The following is a 20,402-nucleotide window of genomic DNA, read 5'->3' on the forward strand; positions in this document are numbered from 1 at the left end:
CCATGACCACTTCCACTAGAAGGACAAGGGCAGCAGATACATGGGAACACCACACCCTGCAAGTTCCCTCCAAGTGACTCACCGTCCTGACTTGGAAATATATCGCTGTTCCTTCACTGTCACTGGGTCAAATTCCCGGAATTCCCTCCCTAAGGGCATTGTGGATCAACCCACAGCATGTGGCATGCAGCAGTTCAAGAAGGCAGCTCACCCCCACCTTCTCAAGGGGCAACTAGGGATGGGTGTTAAAATGCTGGCACAGCCAGAGACTCCCATATCCCACAAATTATTTTAAAATATATAGTTCCCGAAACAGGACGATATGTGACTTCGAAGGAAGCTTTCAGATGACGGTGTCCTTAATGACCCTTGCTGTTTTCAGCTCTGAATTGTGGAGGACATGATGCTTTCGTACCAATGTAAATGCTTTAAAGGACCCAAATTATGAACTGTGTTAAATAAATAACATTTGATTAGATTAGTATGACTGCTTGTGACATTACTAATTCAGTTTCTGATTGGCATGAACACGCATCTTAAAATTGTCTCAATTTAGTACCAATTTGAGAGTGTGTACCACACTGATGCAGTAAGAGGTGTGTATATAATGTTGGTCTGGAGACAGATTATTGCTGCAGACAAAAGGAAGCTTCCCTTAACAAAAATATGAAGCTATGTTTGCATAGCGAGGTATTAATGGGACAGCACAGAGGGACCTTTACACAATGACTAATCCATTCTACCTTGATCAGAATATCGAAAAATGCTGTATTCCTTTGTACTTTTCTCTGCATTGAGAAGTGAAACATTCCCACAAAATAACAGTTTACAAGTTTAATCCAAGCTGAAAGCTCTTTTTTGCTGTTTCAGCCAAACCAGATGCGTCACATTGATGCATGCACTCGAGTTTATTGTACTTCAGTTGAAGGGCATGTCATTACCCAAGAAGCTAAAGAACATTGCTCTACGAGTTTGGAAGCATGCATTAAGGTGAGGAATGTGTTAATTATCTTCGATTTATAAGGTAGAAGAAGAAATGATTAGAACTAAAACAGAAATTGCTGGAGAAATTCAACAGGTCTGGCAGTATCTGTAGGGAGAAAAACGGGATTCATATTATGGGTCCAGTGGCCATTCTTCAGAACTGATTGTATTTCGGAAAATATTGGTGTATATGTTCTGAAGAAGGGGGGGCGTGTAGTGGGGAGGGTAGGTGTTAGACAGAAGATGCAAAAGTTTGAAACATGTACCAAAAATTTGAAGAACAGCTTCTTTCCCTCTGTTATCAGACATCTGAACTGACCTCTCATATATTAGAGTTGATCTTTCTCTGAGTCTCCTCTGTAGCTGTAACACTATATTCTGCATTCCGTTCTATCCCCCTGATGTTCTTACGGAAGTTATGATTTGCCTGGATAGCATGCAAAACAATACTTTTCACTGTGCTACAGTACATGTGATAATAATAAATCAAAAATCGAAAACCATATCAAAAGCAAGCTCACCTTGCTAAACCAGGTCAGATTGCTACCATTATAGCTGTCTTTATCAATATGCATAATTCAGTTGAGAGACTTCTGAAGAAGGTTCACTGGACCCACAACATTAATTTGCTTTCTCTCCACAGATGCTGCCAGGCCTGCTGAGTTTCTCCAGCAATTTCTGTTTCTGTTTCAGATTTCCAGCGTCTGTGGTTCTTTGGCCATTTTTTTTTCGTTAGGCAGCGGAACTGTTGCCTAAATGTGTCAGTAGTCAATTGCTTGATAATTTGTTGTATGGCAACATCATTTTTGAACTGTGCAAAAATAGACGTTGCTCGAAAAGCTCAAAAGGTGTGGCAGCATCTGTGAAAGAGAAAACATCCGTCGCCGAACCCAAAATGTTAACTCTGATGTTTTGTTCACAGATGCTGCCACACCTGCTGAGCTTTTCCAGAAACTTCAGTTTTAGTTCCTGATTTACAGCAGTTCTTTCGGTTTTTATTTTGTAATGTGTGCTGGCCACATATGCATGAGTCAGGCCATAAGTGGTCATTACCATATCACAAACCACTTTGCTACTAAGACACTGCCTGGAAGCACTCCTATTAACGGGAACATCTCACCCAGAAACAATGTGATTAACTGCATTTATTTAATCACTGGGCCCACAATGAAAGCAATGTCCACTATTGGATTTAGTGAGTGTGGTGCTTTGAGTGCACTTTTAAGGCAATTGGTTTTTTTTTAAAATGAGTTAAATCCAGGTTTCAACCAATATTCAGCACTCCAGAAATTACGGCCCAGTCTTGTCCTTTCACATTGTAAATCTACACCTTTTATGGTTCTTTAGTCATGTCTGATTCCATGTAAGGTGTATGATCACTACATTATCTTGTGTTTAACTCTCTGCATTTTCTCTGTTAGTCTGGTGGTGAGATGTTTGCATCTGAAGGTTCTTGCTGTCAGATGTGTGCTGGTAAGCTAAATCTTCATTTTCATTTGTAGCATCTTCATTTTCACAGTAAAAAATGGCAGCATTGAATCCTCTTGAGTTATCCAATTATTACTACTCCATTGCTTTTTCTCAATAGTGAGCCAAATGATTTCTTTTTAAGTATTTTCCCACTTCATAATGAAGTTTTTTTTAAAAAACGTTCATTGATAGGAGGTGGGCATTGCTGCCTGGACCAGCGTTTATTGTCCATCCCTAATTGCCGCAGTTAAGAGTGAACCACATGTGTAAATCTTAAAATTAATAAACCTTATGCCTGCACACATTTCCTGTACATGAATCCTTATTTGAAACATCTTCTTTCACTGTAAATTCCTTTGACTATATTTATCACAGGAAGTGTCTGTGTTAATTAGATTCAGTCGATGGTGAGGGTCAGGAAGGTGTAACTAATGATGGGGCCGGTTATCCCAAGATCCAGAAGTAGCTGGAAGGGTCTCAGATGTTGCAGTTGTGCAACAATTGAATGTAGTTACAAGCTTGTGTGGGTGGGAGTGGGGACTGCAGCGAAGATGAGCTAGCTGGTCCTCGCACAGCTTCAGGTGGAGCCTTGAAGCAGGGGAAGGAGAAAGGAATGTAAGAGGTATAAGTCATTCACAAAAAGTAAGAGCTGCCGATGCTGGAGTCAGAGATAACACAGCGTGGAGCTGGAGGAGCGCAGCAGGCCAGGCAGGATCAGGGGAGCCAGATGGTTGCTATTTAAGGTTGGGACCCTTCTTAGGAAAAATATGTAAAAAAGTATAGTTAGGGGAGTAGATGAAGTTCTGTATAGTTGACAACATGAGCTCTGAGGCCTGAGTTGCCTGCTGGTACCAGGGCTAAGAACATTCCTGAGAGCTGGAGAGGACTTGGAGTGGGAGGGGAGGGTTCCCATAGTCAATATTAATGAAGTACCAATATATAGCAGGAGCTCCAAGGGATATGGGCAGATAGGGACGGAATTAAAATTGCTACATGAACCATGAGGAAATTGGCATCAACCAGGTAAGATCAGAGTTCTATTCATGGATCAAAGACTAGTGTAGGAGAATTGAGTTTCAATTTGTGGGACTCAGGCACCGGTACAGAGGAAAGTGCAGCTGTGGAGACAGACCTGGACTAGGATCCCAATAAATCAGGAAACCAGGAATGCAGAGAGGGAGATTTAAATTAAACAATGGATGGAGCAGGGTAGGGCAAGTTTATATTGGGTGAGACTTGGAAAATTATCAAGGAATGTTAAGGCATAGTGTAGGGTAGTGATATAGATAATGATAACCAGAGTGACAGGAAGGGACAGAAATTAAACTAAAGAGAACAGAATAGTAGAACATAGAGTTTTAAACAGAACACACAGAGATGAAGTAGCATTATAAGATAGCCACAACAGATACATGGCTGCAAAGTGACAAAGGCGGAGAACTAAATATTCATGGCTTTTTCACAACTTGAAAGTATGGGCAGAAAAGAAATGGTGCTGAGTTAGCTCTGTTAATAAAGCAAGAGATCAGTACAGCGGGGAGAAATCATCTTGGCTTGTAAGAGCAAGATAAAGGCTAGAAATAACAAGTGAAAGAAGTCACAAGTGGTAGTGGTGTGTTGGCCTCCAAAAAAAATGAAAGGAGAGAAAGGAGGGAATTAGAGATAATGGGAACTGCAGATGCTGGAGAATCCAAGATAATAAAATGTGAGGCTGGATGAACACAGCAGGCAAAGCAGCATCTCAGGAGCACAAAAGCTGACGTTTCAGGCCTAGACCCTTCATCAGAGAGGGGGATGGGGGGAGGGAACTGGAATAAATAGGGAGAGAGGGGGAGGCGGACCGAAGATGGAGAGTAAAGAAGATAGGTGGAGAGGGTGTAGGTGGGGAGGTAGGGAGGGGATAGGTCAGTCCAGGGAAGACGGACAGGTCAAGGAGGTGGGATGAGGTTAGTAGGTAGCGGGGGGTGCGGCTTGGGGTGGGAGGAAGGGATGGGTGAGAGGGAGAACCGGTTAGGGAGGCAGAGACAGGTTGGACTGGTTTTGGGATGCAGTGGGTGGGGGGGAAGAGCTGGGCTGGTTGTGTGGTGCAGTGGGGGGAGCGGACGAACTGGGCTGGTTGAGGGATGCAGTAGGGGAAGGGGAGATTTTGAAACTGGTGAAGTCCACATTGATACCATATGGCTGCAGGGTTCCCAGGCGGAATATGAGTTGCTGTTCCTGCAACCTTCGGGTGGCATCATTGTGGCACTGCAGGAGGCCCATGATGGACATGTCATCAAGAGAATGGGAGGGGGAGTGGAAATGGTTTGCGACTGGGAGGTGCAGTTGTTTTTTGCGAACTGAGCGGAGGTGTTCTGCAAAGCGGTCCCCAAGCCTCCGCTTGGTTTCCCCAATGTAGAGGAAGCCGCACCGGGTTGCAAAGCGGTCCCCAAGCCTCCGCTTGGTTTCCCCAATGTAGAGGAAGCCGCACCGGGAGGGAATTAGACTGGTTAGCCTGACATCGGGGAAAATGCTGGAGTCGATTATTAAGGATGTAGTAACTGGAGCATTTGGAAAGTGGTGTCAAATCAGCATGAATTCACTAAAGGGAATGTTTACTTGACAAATCTTCTGGAATTTTACAGTAGAGTGGACAAGAGCGATTCAGTGGATGTTGTGTATCTGGACTTTCAAAAAGCTTTTGACAAGGTCCCACACAAGAGATTAGTAAGCAAAATTAAAGTTCATTGTATTAGAGATGATGTATTGTTGTGGACTGAGAACTGGTTGGCAGACAGGAAGCCGAGAGTTGGAATAAATCAGTCCCTTTCAGAGTGGCAGTCTATGATGAACGCCGCAGGGCTCAGTGCTGGGACCCCAGCTGTTCACAATATACATTCGCAATTTGGATGAAGGAATTGAATTCAGCATCTCCAAATGTGCAGATGGCACTAAGCTGGGTGGCAGTGTATGCTGTGAGGAGAATGTAAAGAGGCTGCTGGGTGACTTGGACAGACTGGCTGAGTGTGCAAATACTTGACAAATGCTGAATAATGTGGATAAATGTAACATGTTTTGGGTGCCAAAAGCAGGAAGGCAGTTATCTGAGCGGTGGCAGTTTAGGAAAAGGTGAGGTGCAATGCGATCTGGGTGTCATGGTGGAACACTTACTGAAGGTGTGGCATGGAGGTGCAGCAGGCAGTGAGGAAAGCTAATGGCATCAGCGATAACCGGAACTGCAGAAGCTGGAGAATCCGAGATAACAAAGTGTGGAGCTGGATGATCGCGGCAGGCCAAGCAGCATCATAGGATCAAGAAAGCTGATGTTTTGGGCCTAGACCCTTCATCAGAGAGGGGGGAGGGGAAGAGGATTCTGAAATAAATAGGGAGAGAGGGGGAGGATTCCCAGGATGGCAGGACTGAGGAAAAACTGGATCGACTGGGCCTGTACTCGCTGGAATTTAGATGAATGAGGGGGAGGTCTCATAAACATATAGGATCCTGATGGGACTGGACAGGCTAGGTGTGGAAAGAATGTTCCTGATTCCCCTCACAGGTAAGCCATTCAGGACTGAGATGAGGAAGAATTTTTGCACTCAGAGAGTTGCAAACCTGTGGAATTCTCTACCAAAGAACGGTGTCGGGGACAGTTTATTAGATATATTCAAGAGGAAGCTGGATGTGGCCCTTGTGGCTAAAAGGCTGGAGGGGTATGGAAGGAAAGTGGGCATGGAATACCGAGATTGCATGATGGGGACAATGTTTACAACAGGGTAAAATTACAGCATAATCTTGATAGATTACGTGAATGCGCAAAGCCGAGTCAGATAGATTTTAATATAAGCAAGTGTAATGTTAACAATTTTGGACGGGAAGAGAAAAGATCAGGGTATCTTTAAAAAGGTACAAAGTTAAATACAGTGGATATCCAGTGGTATTTGGGGGGTCAGGTGCACAGCTCTTTAAAATGCCACATAAAAGATGCTGACAATAGTTGAGAAGGCTAATGGAATGCTGGTCTTTACATCTAAAGGGCTGGAGTGTTGGAAAGCAGAACTAATGCTGCAGTTACCCAAAACCCTGATTAGACCCCACTTACAGTACTGTGAGCAAACTAAAGAAAAATGTTTTGGCCCTGGAGGGAGTTCAACATGCGTTTACAAGGCTTATGCCTGGGCTTCAGGGGTCATGTTATGAAGAAAGATCGGTTAAATCAGGCCTTTATTCTCCAAATTCAGAATCCGAGAATTGCTACAGTGCAGAAAGAGACCATTTGGCCCATTGACTTTGCACTGACCCTTCAAAGAGCATTATGCCAAAATCCAGGCCCCACCCTATCCTTGTATCCCCACATTTTGTATGGCCAATCCACCTAACCTGTACATCTTTGGACTAACCACTTACTGAGACACAGTGCCAACGTTTAGAAAGTTAGGGGGTGATCTTATGGAGATTTTTAGAATCTTTCTGGGGTGGCAGGGTGGCTCAGTGGTTAGCACTGCTGCCTCACGGTGCCTGGGACCCGAGTTTGATTTCACCTGCAGGCAGCTTGCTGTATGGAGCTTGTATATTGTCCCTGTGTCTGTATGGTTTCCTCCCACAGTCCAAAGATGGGCAGGCTAGGCAGATTGGCCGTGCTAAATTGTCCCTCGTGTCCAGGGATGTGCAGGCTATGTTGTTTAGTTATGGCAAATGTGAGGTAATGGGGACAGTGTAGGGGTCTGGATTGGATGTCTTCAGAGGGCCAATGCAATCTGAAAGGTCAAAATAGCCTCTTTCTGCGCTGTAGGAATTCTGCGATGTTGATAGGGTAGATAAAGATTAAACTGTTTACACTGGTTGAAGATTCTAGGATCAGGGACATAGTCTAAGAATTAGGACCAAGTCATTCAGGACAGATATTAGATAGCACTTCCACAAGAAACAAGTGAAGTTTAGAATTCTCTTTCTCAAATGGTATTCAATGCTACTTCAAGTATTAAATTTAAATCTGAGACAATTTTTTTGATTCAGCATGGGTTCCAATAGATATGAGCCTGAGGCAAACATACGGAGTTAGGGCGTATTTCAGCTGTGATCTTATTTAATTCTAACAGTCACAGAAATGTGAATGTAGATTGGATGTTTGTCCTCGCAGCTGAGTCTGGAGCCAGTGTGTATAGTCTCAAAAAAGACGGCTGAGATGAGGAGGAATTCCTTAGAGGAGCACCAGTCTTTGGAATTTGCTACCATGTGGCCTTGCCACATGTTAAGCCTTTATATAATATTTTGTAAATTTAATCCTGAAAATCTCAAACCGGAAAATTCCAGTCATAGTTACCAAGTATCAGCTCCCCTCACTGGAGATTCAGCTCTTGTTCAGCTATCAGATAAAATCCATTGGGTTATGGAATTGGCTGTATTCCTGCAATTAATAATTATTGTTGTGTTTTTGTTCCCAGTTGCTGCGACAATTCAAACATGCAGTGCAGTTGTGAAGAATGTCAAATTGATTGACGGTATCTGCTCTGGCCAGGTAATGATGCATAATGTTTTTCCCTCTTCTTCCCCATAAACTCTGAGTTTTGAGAGCAGTTGCAAGTAACAAGGTAATATTATGGTAATATTGCCTGAATTAGTGTGAATAAATGCACTAAAAGCGCGTGTTCAAATCCCACTACTGTAATAAAAGAAGGGTGCATTTCATTATTTTATTAAATCTGAAATTAAACAAAACGATTTTCAGTCATGATTACAGCATAAGAAAGGAGGAACAAAAACAGAAGTTGCTGGAAAAGCTCAGCAGTTCTGGCGGCATCTGTGAAGGGAAAAAAACAGAGTTCACGTTTCGGGTCAGGTGACCCTTCCTCAGAACTGACTCTTAGGTCTTCCCTGCCAAGCAGTACTGTCCAATTATGCCAGCTCTTCTTCCTCAATTCAGCACCCCCATCTGTTCTCTGCAAATCTCAACTCCCTGAGTGAGCAAAGACCTGTGTGTCTCACCCTTAAATATATTCAATGATGAAGCATTTCAAAACAATCTAGAATATAGGATTGTGAAGATTCACAACAGTTTGAATGAAGAAATTTCTCCCTGACCTCAGTCTCAAATAGTTGGCTGCTTATCCTGAGACTGTGCCCCTGTATTCTACCCTATCTAACCTATCAGAATCCTGGATGTTTCCATGAGCTCATCTCTCATCTTCTAAACTCCACAGCACCTCAGTCCAGTTTACTCAGCATCTCATTGGAAGACAACTCTCTCTTCCCAGGGACCAATCTGGCAAGCCACCTCGGTATTATCTCTAAAGGAAATATAGTCTTCCTGAGATATGGAGACAAAAAATGTACCCAGTAATCTGATTCCTCAGTGAGCTGGAAGAGTTAGAATTCCAGTGACTTGCTCACTGCCAGCCCTGCGTTTGCTGCTCAGTCACTCACGCAACAGATGGCCAATTGGTGCCCATGGAGTGGTAAGAAGATAAATTATAGGTGCACGGTGAGTAGGTGCTAGGTGAGGGGGCCTCTACACCCCATTGACACTGCAGCCCAGCACGTGTGACAGAGAAGTATTTTGTGAACAAGATGTCAGTACCCACTGCACTTGTGCAGGCCACTTGCTCTGAGAATCTGTGTTTATTCTGTAATGAAGCTCAAAAACTATTAAAAATGCAATTGAAAAAATCCAAACGGCACAGCCACCTTCCCCAGAAGAATCTGCTTATAAGTTCCATCATGGCCCAACAGTAAGCTTTTTCTTATACAGACACTTCAATGTTATTTCTTCACATTTACATGAACCTTATTCACTGGTGCCCTCTTACCATTAAGACAAATGTTCTCTCTTCTCCGATGCTGCATTATTTTTAATTCATTGATACTCTGCAACACTAATCTATAAACACAACTTCTCTCTTTTCATTTCAAAACCTCCCTTCTCAGCCATCCCATTCACTGAAAACTCTATCCACAGCCATTAGAACATAGAACATTACAGCACAGTACAGGCCCTTCGGCCCTCGATGTTGTGCCGACCTGTCATACCGATCTCAAGCCCATCTAACCTACACTATTCCATGTACGTCCATATGCTTATCCAATGACGACTTAAATGTACCTAAAGTTGGCGAATCTACTACCGTTGCAGGCAAATAATGTTAGACAATTCAGCAGGACAACGATTTCCAGAGCAATTTGTTTTTTTTATTCATTCAGTTGATTTCAGAGTCTCCGGCTGGGTCAGTATTTATCGCACATCTTTAGTTGCTCTCAAGAAGGTAATCTCCTGTGGTCCTGCCACATCCCCTCGGGAATGGTGGTGGACAGTTTAGCAACTCACTGGAGGAGGAGGCTGCAAATATACCTTCATTGTCAATAATGGGGGAGCCCAGCACATCAGTGTAAGGCCAAGGCTGAAACATTTGTAATAATCTTTAAACTGCAGAGCCAAATGAATGATCCATTTGATCCTCCGCTGGATGTCTCAGCACCACAGAATCTAGTCTTTTGCCAATTTGATTCACATCATGTGAACCTATCCTTGCAAGACTTGTGAACTTTCTCTAATCTGCTTCCAATGCAGTCGCCCTTAAACGACAAGAACAATTCTAATAGAATCTCTACAACATAGAAGCAGGCCATTTGGCCCATTGAGTCCACATCGACCCTCTGAAGAACACTGCACCCAGACCCAACCTCATACGCTATCCCTGTAACCCTGCATTTCCCATGGCCAATCCACATAGCCTGCACATTCCTGGACACTGTGGGCAGTTTAGTGTGACACATCTTTGGACTGTGGGAGAAAACCAGAGTAATTGCAGGGAACCCACACAGACACAGGGAGAATGTGCAAACTCCACACAGACAGTTGCCCGCGGGTGGAATCGAACCCGGGTCCCTGGCGCTAACCACTGAGCCACCGCGTTCAAATTCTATTCACAGTATCTTATACCAACAACCAAAGTAAAATTATAGCAAGACATTCCCACTTTTAAACTCCATGCCCCTTATATTAAAGACTAAAATTTCATTTGGCTTCTAAATTATTTGTTGTTTCTGCGATGCTGACTTCTGTGATTCACAGACGAGGTCACCCAGGTTGCTCTGGACTGCCACATTCCGCACGCTCTCTACATTTATATAATACTTTGTTTTTGTGATCTTCCTGCCAAAGTGTACAACCTCACATTTTCCCTCATTACACTCCATCTGAAAATTTTTTACCCATCTACTTAATTTATCTGTATCTCCTTACAGACGTTTTGTATCTTCCTCGCAACTTCCTTTCCTGTCTATCTTTGCACCATCAGCAATTGAGCTGCAGAGCACTCAATTCAATGTAGATAGGAAATAGTTGAGGCCTCGGCTTTGCTCCTTTCAACATTACATTAGTTACAGAGAAAACAAGGTGTCGAGCTGGGTGAACACAGCAGGCCAAGCAGCATTACTTACAGTTTACCTACCTGAAAATGACCCATTTTTCACACTGTCTGTTTCCTGATAGCCAGCTACTCCTTTTTCCATGCTAATATATCAGCCCCAAAACCATATATACTTATCATTAATGTGATAATGGGAACTGCAGATGCTGGAAAATCCAAGATAATAAAATGTGAGGCTGGATGAACACAGCAGGCCCAGCAGCATCTCAGGAACACAGAAGCTGACGTTTCGGGCCTAGACCCTTCGGTCTAGGCCCGAAATGTCAGCTTCAGTGCTCCTGAGATGCTGCTGGGCCTGCTGTGTTCATCCAGCCTCACATTTTATTATCATTATACTCATCATTAATGTTCTTTTATATGGTACGTTGTTGAATGCATTGTCAAACTCCAAACAGACTATGTTTAATGGGTCCCATTTATCCACCCTACTGGTTACACGTTCAAAAAAAAACACAAATACATTTTCAAAATCATTTCCCACTTACAAAACTCATTGACTTTTCTTGATTGTATTATGGTTTTCTCAATTTCCAGCTACTACCTTCTTAAGAACAGATCCTCACACTTTCCCATGAACAGGTGTTAGGCTAACTGGCCTGTAGCTTCTTCAGTGGCACCTTTTCAGAGCCTAGGGCAGTTTGCAAGATTACAAACCATGCAAATGCTTTATAGCCACTTATTCAAAGACCCAAAGATGTGAGGCAATAGGTCCTGGCTCCTGTCAGCATTAAGATCTGATAATTTTCCCAGTACTTTTTCTCCAGCGATCATGATTATTTTAACTTCCTCAGTCCCATAAATGTATGGTCAAAGCCTCAGCCATTTCCCATTATTAGCTCCCCAGTTCCACTTGCTGATGGACTAGTGCTGAACTTAGCTACTTCCCTTTTCATATATTTGTAGAACTTCTAGTGTCTACGTTTGTATTAATAGAGTCATGGGGATAAACAGCATGGAGACAGACTCTTTGGTCAAACTCATCAACTAGATATTTGAAATAAATCTAGTCCCATTTGCCAGAACTTGGCCCATATCCCCCCCCCACCAACTCTTCCTGTTCATGTCCCCATCCAGATGCCTTTTAAATGTTGTAACTGTACCAGCCTCCACCACTTCCTCTGGCAGCTCATTCCATACACGCATCACCCTCTGCATGAACAAGGTGCCCCTTAGGTCCCTTTCAAATCATCCCCCTCTCACCTTAAACCTATGCCCCTCTAGTTCTGAACTCTTGCAAATTTTCTCTTATGCTCTGATTTCTCTTTCTCTTACTCTCCCCGTCTTTTGTCCAATCACTAGGTTTACAGCATCATACACTTTTTGTTTCTCTTTGACATCCAAAGACCAGAAGACGTATAAATAGACAATTCAGTCCATCAAGTTTACTCTGCCATTCAATGACATTATAACTGGGCAGGTACATGACTGACCTATTCCCTCCCTACCTCCTCACCTATGCTCTCCTCTCTACCTATCTTGTTTTCTCTCCATCTTCGGTCCGCCTTCCCCTCTCTCCCTATTTATTCCAGTTCCCTCTCCCCAACCCCCTCTCTGATGAAGGCTCTAGGCCCGAAACGTCAGCTTTTGTGCTCCTAAGATGCTGCTTGGCCTGCTGTGTTCATCCAGCTCCACACTTCATTATCTTAAAGCCTGGCTTTTTGCCTCTCTCCTTCTCTTTTTGAATAGGGGTGTGACATTGGCAGTTTCCCAATCCTTCAGTACTTCTCCAAAATCCAAGGAACTCTGGAAGATTATAACCAATGCATCTACTATCTCTGTAGCTACCCCTTTTAGGATCCTAGGATGCAAACCATCAGGGCCAGGGGACTTAACTGCCTTTAGCTCCATTTGTTTGTCTGTTTCTACTTCTCTAGTGATGGTACTGTTCCTAATTCCTCTCCCCACCCCCACCTTTTTGTTCACATTAATGAGATGTACCATAAAGACTGACGTAAAGTATCTATTTAACTCCTCTGCCATTTCCTTGTGCCCCATAACCATCTTCCCAGATTGATTTTCTAAGGGGCCTACATTCACTTTAACCAGTTTCCCCTTCTATAATATATATTCAGCAAAGATTTTATTGTCCGTTTTTGAACACCTCACTAGCTTTCCGACGTAGTTTATTGTATCTGTCTTTTTTTAACCCTTTTATTCTTCCTGTGCTGGATTCTGAATTTAACTCCATCTTCAGGGCAATCACAGGATTTTGCCTCCTTATATGATTTTTCTTTCAACTTTATACTCACCTTAACTTCCTTGGTTAGCTATGATGCGGAGGTGCTGGTGTTGGACTGGAGTGAACAAAGTCAGAAGTCACACAGCACCACATTGTATTTCAACTGGTCAGCTTTCAGAATGTAGACCCTTTGTCAAGGAAGAAGCTACACTCCAAAAGCTTGTGATTTCAAATAAACCTGTTGGACTAGAACTGGTCAGTGATAATGGGAACTGCAGATGCTGAAGAATCAGCGATAACAAAGTGTGGAGGTGGATGAACACAGCAGGCCAAGCAGCATCTCAGGAGCACAAAAGCTGACGTTTCGGGCCCAGACCCTTCATCAGAGAGGGGGAATGGGGAGAGGGAACTGGAACAAATAAGGAGAGAGGGGAAGGCGGACTGAAGATGGAGAGAAAAGAAGATAGGTGGAGAGGAGCGTATAGGTGAGGAGGTAGGGAGGGAATAGGTCAGTCCGGGCAGGACGGACAGGTCAAGGAGGCGGGATGAGGTTAGTAGGTAGGAAATGGAGGTACGGCTTGAGGTGGGAGGAGAGGATAGGTGAGAGGAAGAACAGGTTAGGGAGGCAGGGATGAGCTGGGCTGGTTTTGGGATGCAGTGGGGGAAGGGGAGATTTTGAAGCTGGTGAAGTCCACATTGATACCATTGGGTCTGCAGGGTTCCCAAGCGGAATATGAGTTGCTGTTCCTGCAACCTTTGGGTGGCATCATTGTGGCACTGCAGGAGGCCCATGATGGACATGTCATCTAAGGAATGTGAGGGGGAGTTGAAATGGTTCACAACATGGAGGTTCAGTTGTTTATTGCGAACCGAGCAGAGGTGTTCTGCAAAGCGGTCACCAAACCTCCACTTGGTTTCCCCAATGTAGAGGAAGCCACAACAGGTACAGTGGATACAGTATACCACATTGGCAGATGTGCAGGTGAACATCTGCTTAATATGGAAAGTCGTCCTGGGGCTTGGGACAGGGGTGAGGGAGGAGGTGTGGGGGCAAGTGTAGCATTTCCTGCGGTTGCAGGGGAAGGTGCCGGGTGTGGTGGGGTTGGAGGGCAGAGTGGAGTGATCAAGGGAGTCACGGAGAGAGTGGTCTCTCCGGAAAGCAGACAAGGGTGGGGATGGAAAAATGTCTTGGGTGGTGGGGTCGGATTGGAGATGGCAGAAGTGTCGGAGGATGATGCGTCGTATCTGGAAGTTGGTGGGGTGGTGTGTAAGAACGAGGGGGATCCTCTTTGGGCGGTTGTGGCGGGGGCAGGGTGTGAGGGATGTGTCGCAGGAAATGCAGGAGACACGGTCAAGGGCGTTCTTGACCACTGCAGGGGGGATGTTGCGGTCCTTGAAGAAAGCGGACATCTGGGATGTGCGGGAGTGGAATGCCTCATTCTGGGACCAGATGCGGCGGAGGCGAAGGAATTGCGAATAGGGTTGGAATTTTTGCAGGAGGGTGGGTGGGAGGAGGTGTATTCCAGATAGCTGTGGGAGTCGGTGGGCTTGAAATGGACATTGGTTTGTAGGTGGTTGCCTGAGATGGAGACAGAAAGGTCCAGGAAGGTGAGGGATGTGTTGGAGATGGCCCAGGTGAACTTGAGGTTGGGGTGGAAGGTGTTCGTGAAGTGGATGAACTGTTCGAGCTCCTCTGGGGAGCAAGAGGTGGCGCCGATACAGTCATCAATGTAACGGAGGCAGAGGTGGGGTTTGGGGCCTGTGTAGGTGCGGAAGAGGGACTGTTCCACGTAACCTACAAAGAGGCAGGCATAGCTTGGGCCCATGAGGGTGCCCATGGCCACCCCCTTAGTCTGCAGGAAGTGGGAGGAATCGAAAGAGAAGTTGTTGAGGGTGAGGATGAGTTCGGCTAGGCAGATGAGGGTGTCGGTGGAGGGGGACTGGTCGGGCCTACGGGACTATAACTGGTGTCACGTAACTTCTGACTTTGTTCTTGCTTAGCCGTGGTAGGTTTATCCCTCTCATGGAATCTTTCCTCCTGACTGGGATATATTTTTGTTGAGATTCATGAATTCCATCCTTAAATATCTGCCACTACAGATTTACTGTCTTTCTTGCAAATCTATCCGGCCAGGCCACTTTAGCTAACTCTAACCTCATTTCATTGTAATTTTATTTAAGTTAAACATAGGTGAATTCTGAGAAATTTTCTTACACTGAATATTAAATCGTACCATGTTATGATCACTACTTCCCAAGGGATATTTTGTTTGGAGGTAATTTATTAGACCTGCCTCATTACCTCATTCCAGATCCAGGATAGGCTGTGAGATAACAAGGTGTAGAGCTGGATGAACACAGCAGGCCCAGCAGCATCTTAGGATCAGGAAAGCTGACGTTTCGGGCCTAGACCCTTCATCAGAAATGCCCATTTTCTGAAGAAAGATCTAGGCCTGAAGCGTCAGCTTTCCTGCTCCTCTGATGCTGCTTGTCCTGCTGTGTTTATCCAGCTCTGCACCTTGTTATCTCAAATTCTCCAGCATTTGCAGTTCCTATTATCCAGGAAAGGCTGCCCCCGGTTAGCCCATGACATATTGCTCTAGGAAGCAATCCCTTATTCTATCAACTCATTGTAGGAGCTACCCTTTCCAATTTGATTGACAAAATCAACATGTAGATTAAAATCACCATTAACTGTTGCTCTATTCTTTTTACATACTCTGAAAATTTGTTGATTTATAACATTACATACGGTGCAGCTATTTATGGGGGCTATTCACTTCTCATACCAATGTTTTCTTTCACGTGCTGTTCCTTACCTGCTCCCAAATCAACTCGACATCAGCCTAGCTGAGGTCATTTCTCACAAATGCCCACTTCTCATTTCTTACTTACAGTGCTACCTCACCATTTCTTCCGTCCCTTCCATCTTTCCGAAAGGTCAAATACATTTGAATTTTAAGTTCCCAATTTTGATCTTGTAGTAACCATAACGGCTACGAGGCCATACGTGGGCCGAAGGGCCTGTACTGTGCTGTACTTTTCTTTTCCATCTGTTCATCTCGATTTGCAGTGTCAGCTTGCCTACCTTAGTCCAAATGCTGTGTGCATGCACAGACTTAATTTCTGAGGAACATAGGAACCAGGAGCTGGAGTAGGCAAATCAGCCTTAACCAGGTCTTATCCTGGTCTCAATTCCACTTTCCTGCCCACTGCCCAGTGCCCTTTATCTTGTTTTCATCTGAAACATATCTTTTGTTTTAAAAACCAAAAGAACTGCGGATGCAGTAAATCAGGAACAAAAACAAAGTTGCTGGAAAAGCTCAGCAGATCTGGCAGCGTCCGTGGAGGAGAAAACAGGGTTAACGTTTTGGGTCCAGTGACCCTTCCTCAGAACTGATGGTGGCTGGGAAAATGTCAGTTTATATGCAGAAAATAGGGAGGAGGGTGGGGAGTAAACGATAGGATAGAGCCCAAAGACAGAGAAAGACAGTTGGACAGACAAAGGAGTTGCTAACGATCAGGCCGGGAGGGTGAATAGTTGTTAATGGGGACTGTTAGTGACTAACAACAGGGAGTGTGTAGTGGCAGGCTGTGTGGTAACAGGGCCTGGTGTGTGAGGGCTGAGACATGGAAGAGTTTAGGCCCTAAAATCAATATTGATCCAGAGGGCTGTAGGGTCCCAAGCAGAAAATGAGGTGTTTTTCCCCCAGCTTGCGTTGGGCTTCACTGGAACACTGTAGCAAATCAGAGACAGAGATGTTGGCCAGGGAACAGAGTGATGCATTAAAGTGGCAGGCGACAGGTAGTTCAGGGTCTTTTTTGCGAGCAGAATGTAGATGTTCTACAAAGTGGTCTCCAAGTCTCCACTTTGTTTCCCCAGTGTAGAGGAGACCCCATTGTGAGCAGCGAATGCAGGAGATTAGATTCTGGGAAGTACAGGTGAAGTGTTGCTTCACCTGGGAGGTATGTTTGGGCTCTTGGATACTGGGGAGGGAGGGGGTAAATGGGCAGGAGTTGCACCTTCGTTGGTTACAGGGGAAGGTGCCATAGGGCTGTGGGGGGGTGTTGGGGGTGAAGGAAGTGTGGTCCAGGGTGTTCCAGAGGGAACGGTCCCTGTGGAAGGTGGACAAGGGAGGGGAGAGGAATATGTGCCTGGTGGTGGCATCATGCTGGAGGTGGTGGAAATGGTGTCTGATGTCCAATATCTTTTGTTTTCTTGAATTTGTTGATTGATTCTGCCTCCATAACACTCTGGGGCAGTGAGTTCCACGTCCATCTTAACAATCCCCTTTGGCATTTTATGTCCCTCAATCATATACCCCCTCATTGTCCTGAACTCCAAGCTATTCTACCGCTCCTCGTACGCCAGCCCTTTCATCCCTGGAATCAATCTGGTGAACCTTGTCTGAACTGTCTCCAGTGCCACCACATTATTCCTCATATCCCGTATATAAACTGACGTTTTCCCAGCCACCATCAGTTCTGAGGAAGGGCCACCGGACCCGAAGCGTTAACTCTGTTTTCTCCTCCACAGATGCTGCCAGACCTGCTGAGCTTTTCCAGAAACTTTGTTTTTGTTCCATCCCATTATTCCTCAAGTAAGGAGATCAAAACTGGACACAATATTCCAGGTGTGGTCTCATCAACACCTTATATAATTGTAACAACATCGCCTTCGTTTTACAATCCAGTCCTTTTGCAATAAATGCCAGTCTTCCATTTACGTTCCTTATTATATGCTGCTGGGGAGGCACCATACAATTGTGAACTCTCATCTGTGGCCACAGAAAAGCCTGGCTACTCCCACTACAATTGAATTTCCCATAACTATTACATTTCTGCACTTTTTTCCTCCTCTTCTGTACACCAGTGCCAAAAGTGATGGGTTAAATTTGGCTGTTCCTGACTTCCCCTGAGAGGCAGTTCCCCCCAACAGCATCAAACAGGGCATTTCAGTTTAGCAGGGGAATAGCCACAGGTCTGCCTGATCTGCCTGCCTAGTCCTATTACTCTGCCTGATGGTCACCTATTCCTGATGCTCTGATGAAGGGTCCAGGCCCGAAACGTCAGCTTTTGTGCTCCTGAGATGCTGCTTGGCCTGCTGTGTTCATCCAGCCTCACATTTTATTATCTTGGTCACCTATTCCCTTTCTGCTTGTGGACTCTGCCTGCAGTGTGACCACCTCCCTATAGGTGCTATCTCTGATTCTCTCAGCTTCATGGATGCTCCACAGTGTTCCCAGCGACTGTTCCAGCTCTGAAACCCCCAGGGCTTTCAGGAACTGCGGCTCAAGACACTTCCCGCACATGTCCTCATCCCAGGCACTGAAAATATACCTAACTTTTCGCACAGAGTAGGAGGAGCATGCCACAGCTTTCGGCTAATCTGCCATGATTCACTCCTTTCTATTAAACTTTAAAGGGCTGTTAAAATCAAATAGTATCAATTACTTTAGGGCCCTTCTTCCCCAGACCTTGCTAAAACAGAATAAAGCCCTTACAAATGAATATAGCTCATACAAAATCACAAAATAAAGACTCTGTAAACAGTACAAATATTCACCCAATCAGCAGCTCTTACTTGCCCTGTGTCACTATTTCTGGATTGAGTGAAGGTAACACTAGGCTGGTCCTCTGAAAGTTCTCCTGTTACTCTGCTCAGCTGCTCAATCTCTGACCTCTGATACTCAGAATTCCTGAAGGTCGATCTTTCCCCTTATGCTCCAAATTATCTTAAGACCTTACTTTTATATTAAAGTGCAGAAGTATCCACCAATGAGAGAAAATGAGGGACTGAACAGCCCCTCCCTCGTTCACTAAACTCCAGTTACACTCTAAAGGAAGAAGGCAGCAATCCAATGCAGGCCTCGGTTTAAACTCCCCCAATATACTCCAGTGGATTTGAACGCAACGTTCCCAGAACACTAGCTATACTAGTGGCATTACTGATACCATCACCATTATGCCACTGCCTTTCCAATAAATTAAGCAAACTTTTGACATTTTTTCCACTCTCTATCGTCAAAGTATAATATTGTCTCATTTATAGAGTAAGTTCCTTATTTTAAACTCCTTCTACTCTAAAAGAAAATGCCTTGTAAATTGCTTAAATTTAGATCTTAGCAATTTGCTTTGAACTTATCAACTTTTTTAGCTCAGTTATTTTAATAATCAAAAATTCTGAACATAGGTTAAAACCATGCTGCATGTTGCTTGTTGTCTCTGTTTTGTCAAAAGGTAATGCAAAAACATTGATATGTATTTGCACACCTAGATAAACATTTTAAAAGCATTTCTACTCCTTGAAAATTAGATACGGGAACAATGCACAATCTTGTTTCACAGGCCAAGCTATTTCAGAGATTCAGCCTCTAAGTTTGGTTGTTGCTCTCATTCACAGGTTAACATCAATGTGTGTGAAGACAGGTGTTCCTCAATGGCACAGAACAACCCAGACACGGCCCACATGATAACTCAGTGTGGCAACTGCGTGCCTAAAAATACAAAGTTTACCAAAGTCACCTTGACCTGTGGTGATGGCACTACCAGCATCTATACAATTATCGAACCAGTTTCATGTCAATGCAAGATGAGTGACTGCAGGGATTCTGAATGAACCATCCGACTTACGCAAATTTCACCTTTTGAAGATCCTAATCCAGTTACAAAAGACATGAATGAAAACCTGGCTTTTGTGGAAAAGGGGTTCCTTTGAAATCATTACTAAGATGTTTATAGTTTGTCCATATTATTTGCATTTAACCAAAATCATAGACCCTAAATAAATTTGTTTTTCATTATCTCTATTTCTTAGTTCAGAGGCAGATTTTATATTTCAAAAGTAATTTAGTGCTGAAAATATTCAACATTTGTTAAGTTTTGCTTTTTCATAAAATAAGTATTTTAAACACACTTTTCAAAATGAGTTCTTGAGTTTGTTGCCTTATACCCCAGTACAGAATGACCCAGTCTTGTCCAGCACAGCTCTAAAATAGAGTATACACAGTACTACACCCCTTTCAGGATCGCTCAGCTAAACAAGGGAGACAATTACATAGCTGGAAAGTTACTGAGTAAGTTTTACTGAGCTGTTGAAGGTTGTGCACATGAAATGCTTGTCAGATAGCACGGAAACGGGCCCTTCGGCCCAAACTGGTCCGTGCTGACCATGGTGCCCACTCAGCTAGTTCCAATTCCCTGCGTTTGGTCCACATCCTTCTAAACCCTTCCCATCCATGTACCTATCCAAGTGTTTTAAATGTTGCTATTGTACCTGCCTCAACCACCGTCTCTGGCAGCCCATCCCATATACACACCACTCTGTGTGTGAGGAAATTGTCCCTCAGGTCCTTCTTAAATATCTC

General features: G+C 44.2%; 1 protein-coding gene across 1 annotated transcript in view; it reads left to right on the forward strand.

Annotated features, from left to right (window-relative positions):
* LOC125450875 (mucin-2-like) overlaps window positions 1-19,853 on the forward strand; it is a 58,700-nt gene extending 38,847 nt beyond the window's left edge. Inside the window, exons 4-7 of the mRNA XM_059645050.1 lie at window positions 871-990; window positions 2,406-2,457; window positions 7,875-7,948; window positions 19,439-19,853. Coding sequence (XP_059501033.1) covers window positions 871-990; window positions 2,406-2,457; window positions 7,875-7,948; window positions 19,439-19,654 — 462 coding nt within the window. The 3' untranslated portion in view covers window positions 19,655-19,853. The remainder of the gene's footprint in view (window positions 1-870; window positions 991-2,405; window positions 2,458-7,874; window positions 7,949-19,438) is intronic.
* The last annotated feature ends 549 nt before the right edge of the window (window positions 19,854-20,402 follow it).

This window comes from Stegostoma tigrinum, chromosome 3 (assembly GCF_030684315.1).
Source record: "Stegostoma tigrinum isolate sSteTig4 chromosome 3, sSteTig4.hap1, whole genome shotgun sequence".
Taxonomy (NCBI): Eukaryota; Metazoa; Chordata; class Chondrichthyes; order Orectolobiformes; family Stegostomatidae; genus Stegostoma; species Stegostoma tigrinum.